This window comes from Cariama cristata, unplaced genomic scaffold (assembly GCF_000690535.1).
Source record: "Cariama cristata isolate BGI_N322 unplaced genomic scaffold, ASM69053v1 scaffold35609, whole genome shotgun sequence".
NCBI classification, from domain to species: Eukaryota; Metazoa; Chordata; class Aves; order Cariamiformes; family Cariamidae; genus Cariama; species Cariama cristata.
Window position 1 is genome coordinate 5,476 of NW_009635836.1, and position 13,656 is coordinate 19,131.

The window sequence follows — 13,656 nt, forward strand, 5'->3', positions numbered from 1 at the left end:
TAGACATGCAAGTAACAGCAATGTTTTCTATATTGTACAGTATAGTCAAGCAGACAGTATAATTAAATGCCTGCTATGGAGGCAGAAGTGGCAGGCAGATCTTGTCTCTTTGGTGGCCCCCTCTTTTGTTTCTTATTTTTTGTTGAAAGTGTTTTGATTTTAAGACTTCTGCCACTTTTCTTTCTTATAATATGCAATAACTTTGTTGCTGATTTTTAGCCTACAGGTAAACTTCTCTTCTAGTTAGAGTATTAACAGGAGATGGCTTGTATTCCCCTGTCTGTGTAAGGGGGATATCCTCTGGATTGCCTTCTTCATTTTTGCTGAAACTAGCCGCGCTGAAGGTCTCATAGGATGAGGTCAACTTTTTGTTAAGGAGGTTTCTGTTGCGATCACCCATGAGGGAGGCTTCTCCATTGGCCAACTTTTCCTGACTGCCTCGTTCATCGACAGGCATGAAAGTGGAGAGTTTTGGCTGGCTCTTCTGCTTTCTTTCAGGAGAAGTACGAACTGGCATCCAGCAGGAGTCCGAGTGGCCATATTCATCACACTCTCGGGTACACTTCCCTGTCAGGGCTACATCTGGCAGAGGCCTTGAATCTGAAAGTAAAATAGAGTTGTCTTTATAAATTAATAATATTGCAATGACTTCCAGTGAAACTAAGAATCCTTCAATTCACAAAAGGTATTTTTAAAGGTCTTGGTAAGAATGTTGCAATACGTTGCTCAGTAATGGGTTTTTCTACATTGCATGTGCCCATAGGCAACAAGCATATCTGTACAGTTATCCTCAACCTCAAGAACTGAAAAATAAGACTATTAAGCCACTTCCTGTGCTTGTAAATCAATCTCAAAAGCATTTGGTGTTAGGTACTGAATGAATTTTGATCTCTGAAAGAGTCAACCAAGCACTTAATTCCATACTGCCAATTTTCTTGAAATTATTAAAAATACCTTTCTTTGAATTTTTTGTAAAGAATGCTTTGAATTTATGTGAAAGGAACCTGAGGCTCTGCACCCTGCAAATACTTATAGACATGCTTAACACCCTGCAAGTGAGGAGCTCTGTTATTGACAATGAGACTCAATTTTCACATAATGTAAACCTCTGCTTGTATTTCTGAGAACTGTCATTCATTGTTAGTACACAATATGTTACATGAATCCTACAATCAATGATTAGCAGGAGCATACAAAGACCCTGCTATTGGTTATAAAGTTAATCTAACATGTACAGATAAAACTGTTCTGTGTGTTGTGTGTGTGTGTGGAGGGACAGGGAGAATCTAAGTGCTGCCTGAATAGATACACTAACATTTTATATGTGACTTGTGTTTGAAAGTGTCCTGTTCCAGATCACTGTCTCTAAGCTTTCTAGCTACTGTACTTGTGAGAGCTTTCACTGAAAACTAGCCAAGTTCAGGGGACTGCAGGATTGACTCCTGCCTGATAAAAACATAGCTAGTTTTTAATATTTGTATTTTGAATTAACTGAATTAAAAACCTACCTCAATTGTTTTAAGTACTGGGTAAGATTCTGAAACCTTGCCTTTGTTCACTTATACTGTACTATATGATCTACATGAAATAACTAGAGCTGCCTACAAAGTAACAACATGATATTCAAATAATTAAAGTTGACAAAGATCAAAAATTAACAAGTAAATTAGTTTTTCCAGTTTATTTGACATGATTTTCATATGATATGACTTATTTGATGAAACTTTAAGGTTTCTTTTATAAAAAAATCGATTATCTTAAAAAGGACCAAGGAGCTTCAACATGGAAACACAGCCAGGTACTTCATATGGGCTGTAGCAAGTTTCTACCTTCCCACTACAACACCCAAATTCATGTGAACAGTAATTTTACCAGTAACAACCTACGCCTTATAAAATATCTTTCAAAGGTCTATTCAGCCTCCATTTTGTTACTTCTATTTTGCTTATCTTTTTCTTTGATTTTGGCTGCCAGATGACCTTCTCAAACAGTGACAGTTCAAATAGTGAAATTTTTATAAATTCATAAAAAAGAACTCTGCTGAGGTTAACAAAAAAAAAGGAGCAGACAAAAATCCTTTGCCTCTTCCAGAATAAACTGGTTTAACTTAAAATATTTACAACAGGTGCTTGCAGACCAAGCATATTTTTCAGCATCATAATCCTGATAGAACTGCAAAAGCTCTTGAAAGTCCGATTTATGTTCACCCTGTCCTGTTTTTTTTGATGCATTTAAACATTCATTTTAATGTTAGTAATTTATTGCAGTATTGCAAAGGATATGCATATTATTTATTATTAACAGTTGTCAACATTTTTATGAAATCTACTGTATGTATTCTGAATACTGTATAATATTTAATATTTCAATATGTCATTGACGTTAATGAGGGAAACAGCACTGACGTTTAGATAACTGAGTAATTCTGTAGCTCAGATGTGTAAGGTTGGAGAAGGGAACTGAGTGGGGTTTGTTTGTTTCTCCCCCCAGTAGTACCTTTTAAGGCTTTTGCACTTAGACTCAACCATGATTCCCCATGATTCTCACATTTTCTAAATGAAGAATGCAAAGACTATGGACAGTTATCAGCGTATCAGTTTTCAGATGACTCTCTTCTGGAAAGGTAAACAGAAGTTGGGGACTGAAACAGGAAAATTCTCTATTTGTCAGCTAAATCCAGTATTATTCTGGCACTCCCTAAAAGTAAGAAGTATACTTAATTGCTGAGCTGAACCTGATTTGCTTTGATTTTTAAGTGGAAAAACTCTCTTCATATTTTTGCAACAGAGCAGATCCCCTTCCCATGTGAATTTCAATAAACTCTTCAAACAAACAGTACCTTATTTCCAAACAATGACTGTTAAACATTATACTTGTTGCTAGTATTTCAGTTATTACTCTAGCAGAATACTAGCAAATGCTTATCAAGGCAACATGTCTGACCTCTAAAACACAGGAGTATGTGTTTATTACAAAGGGGTTTTTTGTTGTTGTTTGTTGTTTTTTTTCCCAGATTAAAACAGTTAATGTGTCTCATTATATCTGACTGTTTCTTTTTAGTGCAAACAAATCTTGAACCAGCATTACTTGGGTTGGTTGATAAAATCCTTCCCTCGCTAGCGATCCTTGAATTGCACGCTTGAAAATTTACCATTTTGCATTGTAGTGCATCCTCTCTTCACTTATGGACAAATAATAGAATTCTTTATTGTAAAGCATGAGGATTTGCTGTACAATTCAGCCTTAGAGTGCTGTTTTATGAAGCAACAACCTCTAAGTCAGCATGTGGTTGATTCTCCCTGTTGGGTTATGTGATAAATTTCATCTTTACACCCACAAAAGAACTCAGAGAGACACTGGCTGGATAATACTAGCCCAAATAAGGACATGGACCTGTTGGAGATGAGTCCATAAAAGGGCCATGAAGATGATCGGAGGGCTGGAGCACCTCTCCTATGAAGACAGGCTGAGAGACTTGGGGTTGTTCAGCCTGGAGTAGAGGAGGCTCCAGGGAGACCTTATAGCAGCCTTCCAGTACCTAAAGGGGCCTACAAGAAAGCTGGGGAGGGACTTTTTACAAGGGCATGTAGTGATAGGACAAGGGGGAATGGCTTTAAACTGGAAGAGGGAAGATTTAGATTAGATATTAGGAAGAAATTCTTCACGGTGAAGTTGGTGAGGGACTGGACCAGGTTGCCCAGAGAAGCTGTACATGCCCCGTCCCTGGAAGTGTTCAAGGCCAGGTTGGATGGGGCTTTGAGCAACGTGATCTAGTGGAATGTATCCCTGCCTTTGGCAGGGGAGTTGGAACTTGATGATCTTTAAGGTCCCTTCCAACCAAACCATTCTGTGATTCTATGAAATAATACCCTGACGGCCTATTCCCAGGCCCATCACAGATGCAATCAGCCCTTTGAATGTCTATCTGCCCAGGCCCAGAGGAGCACAGAGGTGTATAGTGTCAGATAGGAACCCAAGTCAAGGACTCAGGAGGAACAACCACCTTGTCTGGACCCCTCCCAGTGCTAGCCTAGCAGAACCATCAGTCCCATTATCTAGGTGTGAAACCCATCACCATGAGTCATTGGCAGCTGCTCTCAAGATCATCTTTCTGTCCAACAGGGGGATTGCGGCCTAGGGATGTAGGACTTATTCCCGGATGTGGGGGAAAAGCCATTTGGGACAGTATAGGACTTATGCAATGTTTAGGGGAGGAACCAAAGGAAGGACGGGAAGATTTTAGGTGATTTGGGGAAGAACAACCTTGGGAAAACAGAGATATAAGGGGATAAAAGGGCCAGTCACATGTAAATAATTTGCTGGCTAATAAGTTTGTCCAGTTGTTCTCTGTGCCTGAGCAGCACCATCTGTCATTTCTTATTGAATTCCACTCTAATTCTTCCAGGGGTATGGGCTCTCTGTTATGTGTGCATATGCATGTATACATATGTGTGTGTCCACTCTCACTAGTGGACTTCCATCCTGTCCAGCCAGAGAGGGGAGCAGAATGCGGCCACTGCTGCTGTCTGTGTTCCTGTGAGTGCTCTGAGTCTCTGCGATCTGTGCGGCCAACTGTGTATATATTTGGTGTATGTGTGTGCTCTGTGTGTGTGCCTGCTGGGAATACATCTTCATCTTTGCTACTGGTTAGACCTGGGGACATGGAACAGCAGTAGCAGCAACCTCACTTCCCTCAAGCTGTTGGATCCATCGTGATATATTTTCCTCTAAAACACACTGCAGTTAATATTTGGCACATACATTTAATATAGCCTTCTACTCCATTGCTTTCTTGCATCTGTTCTAAGAGCTTGAATCAGTACAGCATCCAAGGACACATTTAATCTAATATGTTTTGAAACCTGTTGCATTTTAACTGCTCTTCTGTTTAAAAGATGGACATAACTTCAGCATTTGGGGGGGTGGGTGGGAAGGAGTGCAGGGAAGGAGGGAATGTTTTGTGTGTGTGTTGTATCAGAAGATTGGTAAAATATCCAGTGCTGTCAGGACCAAACTATTACCAGTACCTAAACTTGGGTACTTTCTATACACTACAGTAGATAACAAAGCTTTAACCTCCATTTTGAATAAACTGGCACACCATTTTAACTACGAAGTAATTAACTGTATTTTTGCTAATTCCCTGAACAGATTGACCCTTTTTTGCAGAGTAGTGACTTTATGCTCCTCTTTTTACGTTATCTAGCCTATGGAGTTGTGAACAATCCCTGAATTTGGGGGGGGAAGGGGGAGTTACTAGTCTTGTCCTCTAGCATAATTTACATCCAAACATATCTATCTGTAAGTGACATGCTTTTTTAAGTACTTCTCAGTTTAAAAGTTAAACACTTTAGTAGCAACCACACTGCTAGCTGACACAGGAAAGACTTTGGCAGCACAACTGGCAAATCATCAAGGAAGAGTACAACAGATTTCTACCACAGTTACATATCTGGAAACTGACTCAAAGGCTGGTTATTAACAAACAAATTTTATCACATTGCTAATTAGTGAGGAAGTAAGCCTGAGGGGATGACATTTCTTATCATACAGAAATTTGTACATTTGGGGTGGGTTTTAACTGTTTGTACATAGACTGCTTAAATTTAAGCTATCGTTTGCATAAAATTGTCTTCAGAGTTGCAGTGGAATATGTCATCCAAGTTATTTTCAAACATATCCCCTTATGGTGTCTCTATGTCAGAACTAGGTATTGCTTGACTATTTACAAAGGTATTGTAAACCCACTCCCTAAAATGCATATGTTTGGACACGTTTTTAGGTATACACATGAATGGAGACTTCAAAAGTGAATATTTATAAAGCAGTTTTCACTTGCAACTGCTTAGGCTTCAGCTAAAAAAAAAATGGAGAACACTAATTTACAGGGTCTTACAATCTACTTTCTCATTGCATCTGATATCAGTTTCCACCACCAATTTCCAAACTTAGCTGATAACTATAACTTTAAAAAAATTTAAACTTTTATTAATAATCCAACAAATCTTTAAACATTTATGGCTAATTTCTGAGATGGTGATAGTTTATACTTTCCATAAAACTTTGTACAAGAGCATGCAAATTAATTGAGTTATTTATATATATTCTTATGTTTCTGCTGTTTGTAGCTGACTTGCTTTAGGGCTAGAAGGGTGACTTTGTTTCAGGAAGGGAAGACACCTACCTCAGCAATGTGGAGAAGGGAAATATGATGTTCTATATCCAGTTTAAAGCCCAAAAAATTAACGACCAAAATATTCCACCCAAGCAATTTTGCATTATTTTCTCTCCTCCCACTCCTTAACAAAGAAAGTCAATATATTTCATCAAGTACAAAGAAAGGATTATGAACACAGTAGTCAACAAGTACATATTACAACTTAATGTGGTTTTTTTGTACACACAAGTTGCAGAAATATAATCAATGATGCATACTCACTGTGGTTCCGCTCTGCATGTTTTTTAACAACCATTCTTGTACAAGATATCTTATACAAACCTAGCACTATCAATTATTCATGACATGGTCCTAGCACATACAGTCTTTTGGAGAAAGATGTGGGGAGGTTTCATTTTCTCTCACAAAACCACACACAAAGCCTATGGTAACTACAGACTTTAGATGTACTTAAGTAGTCAAAAGGTCTGTTCTGCTTGTCCCTGGAGATGGAAACCCCTCTAAAGCAATACTCACTCCCTATCTACGTACAATAACTTGAACTTTCCCAGAAAGAACTCCATGCCGAGAAAGAATTTCTAGCTGTAGACCTTTTCTTGGAGGAGTACACCACCACGGTAACCATACAGTACTACTACTACAGCAGTGCAACAGTACTTCTGTAAACCATACAGCTTGGTCCACAGGATCTGAGGAATCATTGGCAGGTGAGGTCTAAATACTACCTATGACAAATCAATAACTATATGCAGATTTTGCTGCCTTTGCCCATTGATGGGCCCATAACATCCCTGCATGGTTCCAGTGATAGAGGACCTGTAAAGAATGCCTGTACAGTAGTTCCAGACTGCTGTGAGAAAAGGAAAAGGAATAGGAACTGTCATACAGTAATGACAGAGACTGTGGTTTAGATAAGCCACTTTTCATCCCACCTTTTCCTTCACTCGGTATATAAATATACTATATTCAGAGGACCATCTAAAAAATTCAAGTGAAACACCAGTAAAACTATGTAATTAAAGAGGAGTCCATTTACATCGCTTTTATATGAAATGATTGTTTTATGTGTGATTGGAGACACAGTGAAGCTCTTAAACCATAACAAGTATTGACTACATGATCAAAGAACAATAACGCAGAAAACAGCTGAGAGGGTACCTGTTGCAGAAAATCACTGTTTAAGGGGGAAAAAAAAGCTAAGCTATAGTGACACACAGTTATAGCAATACTGTCTTTGGAATTCCTGCCTCCTAATTGCAGTAATTCAGGAACTGCACCCCAGTTAGTGCTGTGCCATATTCTGACATGCCAAGACACTATTAAAATACCTACACATGTTTGAAGGCATCAGCAATTTCTTGCTCTGCACCTCAGGCTAAATACAGTTAAACAGCAATTGAACATATCTCAAGAAGCATTTAGTGCCCCAAGGCTTGGACTGCTGTCATTCTGAATGTGGCATTATCATGTACTGCAGAGATAGTGCATGCCATCTCTAAAACAGTCCTACTGTATAAAGTCAAACACAAATCCACTGTTTGAGATATGTCAACTGCACTGAAATAATGAATATATTAATTGCTTTTGGACTAGAATAATTTCATGTACATTATGCCCAAGTCTGAAATTCTTTTCAGTGCTTAAGAAAATATTTCAAAGTACAGAAAGGCTTACATGTACATTGATTGAATATGTACATGATTAATACTGTGAGAGAAGGTATGACAGAAGGATATAAAATAATGAATTCTGAACCCTTTTATTCTTTCTTTATGCAAGGAAAAGGGAACATAGAATGAAAGTGAGAACTTTCAATACTGTACTTGAAAAATGGTAAAATAAAAGTATCCCTTAACTCATAAGAATAGCAAGACTCACTGCTGTAGTCTGTCAAAAGTCCAAGCACTTAATTGGTTTCAAGAGAAACCAGAGTGGAATTTTCAAGGCAAATATGAGATGCTATGTAGTCCTCTAGTACTAAAACTAATAAAAATAAAACAAACAAATAAACAATGCAATACCATAAGAAAACAGAAACAGGTAACCAATTCTTTAGCATTTGAAAAAAGCTCATGCTAGATGAATGAAAGTGAGTTAGCCAGAAGAGAAGGCGGCTGAAGGAGAAAACAGCACTTTTCATGTACCTGAAACGCTATAGTAAAGCAAGAGTGGGAACAATCTGTTTTGAATGCCCATAGTAGAAAGGACCAAAAGTAATGGCTTGATTGCAGCAATGACAAATCATGTTAGAAATTAGAAAAAAACCTTTGAGTATAAATGTAGCGATGGAAGATTATAGAGTCTCCACCACTGGGAGTATTTTATTAGTGTCTAGAAAAACTTTTCCCAAGGGTAATGTAAACATGGTTAATCCTACCTTGGGAAAGCAAGGATGCACTAAATGACCTCTAAAGGTTTCCTTCAGCTCTGCAGTTCTTTTAAAATTATTACTAACATTTATGTACTTTGACCTCAATCCAATCCTTAACTCTTTCTGGATTAAGATTCTTGATTTACTCAATAATAAATCAATCTCAGATGTTGGGTTTAGGTTCAGCTAAAAGTCCATTTTAGAATAACATCCTCCTTAAAATTTCATGTTAATAAAATCATAAATAAAAACCCCAAACGGTTGGACCATTTAAGACAGGTGTTAATCAAAGAAATACAGAAACAAAAAACTAGTAATGCTAAAAAAAATCCCACTCTCAAGTTCCAACATGATAACCTGAACTGTACAAAATCTTCTTGCCTGAGTCCCAACTCATTCATTCCATTTTACAGTTTCATCAAAAAGCTAAAGATTGAACACTGCTTCTACCTGTAGTGGTGCAAAACAAATATCATGCCTCTGAAGTCCATTAAACCTGAAACAGGTGTAAGAGAGGCTCTGTAAAGCAGAAAATTTCAACAGTGTTCACTTCTTATATGAAATTTTGTGGTTTTATACCCTTGCATAATTGCCTGTGCTTTACGGAGAGAGTCACATAAGATAAAGAATGTATAAGACTTTGATGTATTTCCTTTATTTAATTAAACAGACTATACTAGACTATATAGTTATTTAACATGACTCAGACATGTAACCAAAGAAATATTACCCAAGCAAAAAAATTGCTGGCTTAGATTCCACAGTTATTTCTATCACAATTGCCTCCAGCAGGTAAAGGTACAATATTCTTTAACTGTTCCTCTAATTATAGAATAACTCCATAAAAATGTTTCCTACTGAAATTAATGATTGTATCAGCTCTGTAGTATTGCATCTCTGATCTTCAAGGAATCATTAATGTTTCACAATTGACTTAAAGACTGTTTATATGAAAAACAGACCTATGGCTTTTTTTTTTTTTTTTCAGTAAAAAATTACTTGTATTCTTCCAGGCCCTAATTTTATTGATGTTTTTGAGTGGAGAACCATAATATAGGTTGCATACAGTATTATGTGTAAGTGAAATCAAATTCAACAGATTTAATTCTAGACAAATACAAATTTACTGATTACATTATAATGTAAAAGGAAGCACATTAGAAACATACAGTTTTCTCTTAAGTTGTATTTATCCTGTAGTTCAGACAAAAATTATTGTTCACAAGACCAATTGCATATATATAATAAGGACTAAGAAGTATCAGCATATGTGATACCAGTGGTGAGTACTGTATTAAATACACCACGCTGAACTTAAATTCCCTAGATTTAAATTCTGTAGATTTAAATATGATTGCTACAAGACTCCTTGTAATTCTGCTAAATCCTTTGGTAGCTTGATTTACTTCTATCACTGAAATGGTAACATACCCTTCAGAAGAGTAGGACTTACTATGGCTTCCTGAAGTAGCATAGACATTAACATGCAGGAAACATTTAAACTGTCTAATTGTTCTGCCTATCTGATGCTAAAATGCTAATCTGTCATTGTGTCAAATTACATACCTTTATTTTTTTTCAGTAAAACGTGTCAGTGCTTTACAAACTCTGAGCTGAAACAATTCATGGAGCAATTAGAATGTCATCTGTCCTAAAGATGACTTAAGAAAAGTCTGAATTGGGGCTCCAAAGTCAACATAATTTCCTTAATACTCATGCCAAAGTGATGGGACTGCAGGAGTTCTAAGAGAACAGAGTAGCTAGCAGTCATCATTAGCTCATCTCAGCTGTATACTGTGCCTCCCCTCTTTTTATTTCTCGGTAATAAGGATTTAATAATGTATTTTCTTCATCAGGAATGGACACCAGGTAGGAAAACTAGTGCTCTTTCCACAGAAGAGAAAAAACAAGGCTACATGATTTCCCCTCATCTCCCTCCCTAAAAAGAAAATTATGTTCCCAAGAGGTTTTCTGTGTGACTCATGTAATGTTTACTTTGTTACAAGTCAGAGACCCTGAAAGGTTAAACTTGAACAGTAAAATATGCTGAAGCTCTATTAATGTATATTACGTTATTTTCAAATGGAGGGGGAAAAAAAGTTCTTCATGCTCTGCATGCAAATGATCATCTAAATAATGTAGGGCTCAGCATGAGGCAGAAACAAATAACTTGTGACTACTTGTCTTTTTAGTAGCTGTCAAGAGGAAATTGTGTTGTAAGAAAAAATATAGCAGCCATGTGAAAGATCCACTTAACCTTTTATGTCACGTAAAGGGAACCTTCTCCCACACAATGGAAAAAAATACTCACTTATCTGTTCATGTCATACATGTTTCTCCCACAAATGCATACAAATTTATAATTTTACTTACTTAATCATACTAGCAAGATCTGGAATACAGAAACAAATTTAATTCAATTCAGTGAACTGAAAAGAACAAAGAATGCATTTTCATTCCTTTGACAGAAGACCTACACGATGCAAGACCTAAACGAAAGTTAAAAATAGAAATAAGAAATATTTTAAGATTGTTGTATTAATGCACATTTTTCCTGTTTGCATAAGTATACTCCAGAAGAAATGGGTTAAATTTTATAAAATATAGTGCTCATCTTCATTAATCGTGAAGCATAACAGAAGAATAAAATCATCCAGTTTAGGATTAAATGGTAATACTTTCACCTGTCTCAGGGAAAGGAAATTAATTACTGATCAACTAGTTACAGACTCTTGTCTTTTATTCCATGTCAGTGGCGTGAGCCATAGTGTCACTGTGGTCTTTAGTTCAATTATTTTGAAACCTTCAACTTTTCCTAAGAGGTAAAATCTATGCTGGAGTTAATCCACATAAATTTGTATTTTTGTGATAAGTACTGATGCTTTCTCATTGAGATGGTGCAGGAGGGAGGGACTGTTCGGTGTTTTTTTTTTGTTGTTATTGCTGTTTTTATAGTAAGTATGTGGAAAAGTGTTCACACCTCCAAAAATGGAGAGGCAAATATGGAAAGATAATTAATAAATCAGTGTGATTTATGTCCTGTTCAAAAGGATGTTTTTCATTAATTTTTTTATTGTTTTTTTCAGCTATGTGTACGGATTACAGCTAGTGAATTAATTACAAGCATCAGCTCAGAATGGTTACATACTTACGACACACTCGTCTGGGTTACAGTCCATTAGTAATTAAGTATTGAGCACAGCACTAATTCCCCTTGTGCATGTACAGTAGATAGACAGTAATCATACACATGAATCATAGGGATGTCATACTAAAAGAGACGATGTCATACTAAAAGAGATTAAAGTATCACTATTCATCTCACTATAGAACAGAAAAGTATAACGATATTTTTTTTTATATACTAATGGAAAGTACAGAAGAAGTTTGAATGAAACAAAACAGAGAATACAAAAACCCCAAGTTTTACTTGCAAAGTCTAAGCCTGTCGGAAATAACAGTTTCCGTCCTCCTTATGGGAGGGGGAATCTAACAGAGCCTATAGTGTGTATCATAGTTTTTTGAGCCCTGCCCTTGACCCTAAGTATCCCACAGTGTTTCATGCACACAACAGTTACAGGAAGTCATCAATGTGTCGTGGCCAAGAAGGCCAATGGTATCCTGGGGTGCATCAGGAAGAGTGTGGCCAGCAGGTGGAGGGCCATTAGCCTCCCCCTCTACTCTGCCCTGGTGAGGCCACATCTGGAGTACTGTGTCCAGTTCTGGGCTCCCCAGTTCAAGAAAGACAGGGAACTACTGGAGAGAGTCCAGTGGAGGGCAACGAAGATGATGAGCAGACTGGAACATCTCCCTTATCAGGAAAGGCTGAGAGAACCGGGTCTGTTCAGCCTGGAGAAGAGAAGACTGAGAGGGGATCTCATCAATGCTTATAAATACCTTAAGGGTGGATGTCAAGAGAATAGGGCCAGACTCTTTTCAGTGGTGCCCAACAATAAGTTAAGGGGCAACGGGCACAAACTGAAAATCAGGAAGTTCCATCTGAACATGAGGAAAAACTTCTTTACTTTGAGGATGGCAGAGCACTGGAACAGGCTACCCAGAGAGGTTGTGGAGTCTCCTTCTCTGGAGATATTCAACACCCCCTGGAAGCGATCTTGTGCAACCTGCTGTAGGTGACCCTGCTTTGGCAGGGGGTTGGACTAGATGATCTCCAGAGGTTCCTTCCAGCCCTGACCATTCTGTGATTCTGTAATTCTGTGAAGCAGAATTCTTACCTTACAAAAAGATTTGTGTCTTGATGAAAGTTAAAGGCAAGATTGGACTTGAACCAGGGTGTCTAAACATGTTAGTGAGCAGCTCTCTCTCACCCCTGAGATGAAGATACTGGCTGTTTGGTTGCTTCACCAGTTACTAGGTAACATTTTCTTCAGATTTCCTGAGCCACTTACTTGAGTGGACAGTTGAGCATGTCCCTCTACAGATTTCTTGAGATATTCCTTCAAAATATGTGAAATGTTTCCTGGCCTCAAAGTAAAAATGGAATCATCTATATCAGAAGTGAATCCAGTGGAAGTTCTCTTTAATGAATCCATTCTCTTAGTTTATGAATGTTTAATATTGCAATTTATCTGCTCTTGCATTTTGCAGCACGATATTAAAATTAGTCAGTATACTTTTGCTTAGCTTGGTTACCAAAGTGTATACTCATACCCATAAAATTTTAAATCTCAGAGAATATTCCATTGTTCTTCAGTTTGTGACATTTCCAGACTTCTTGAGAAGTGATTTCTTGATTAGCCAACATCTATTTTTCAAGAATGAATCAGATGATAATCTCCAGCTTGTTTCACTCATTTGAATATCAATAAATTTCTTACATTATTAGTTTATACTTTCACTTGGACTACATTAAAAATGGCAAAAGATGTGAAATTGAATGATGTTAAGCTTGCTCCACTTGCAATTCATGACTAAATTCTTGACAAGATGTAGGAAAAAACCCTAATTATATCTGCTAGGATAGCATAACACCCAGTCAAGCAAAATATGTTAACAGGGAGGTTAAACACTTTTTTTTTTTTTAAGAGTATATATACTCCAGAAAATTGAGATATTAGTGTATTAAATGTATTGACTACAGTATAGG

General features: G+C 37.2%; 1 protein-coding gene across 1 annotated transcript; it reads right to left on the reverse strand.

Annotated features, from left to right (window-relative positions):
* Positions 1-220: 220 nt before the first annotated feature.
* Positions 221-600, reverse strand: PCDH7 (protocadherin 7; the record flags this gene model as incomplete). Its single annotated transcript, XM_009707689.1, has 1 exon — positions 221-600. A coding segment is annotated over one exon (380 nt), but the record flags the coding sequence as incomplete, so codon positions are not given.
* Positions 601-13,656: the final 13,056 nt, after the last annotated feature.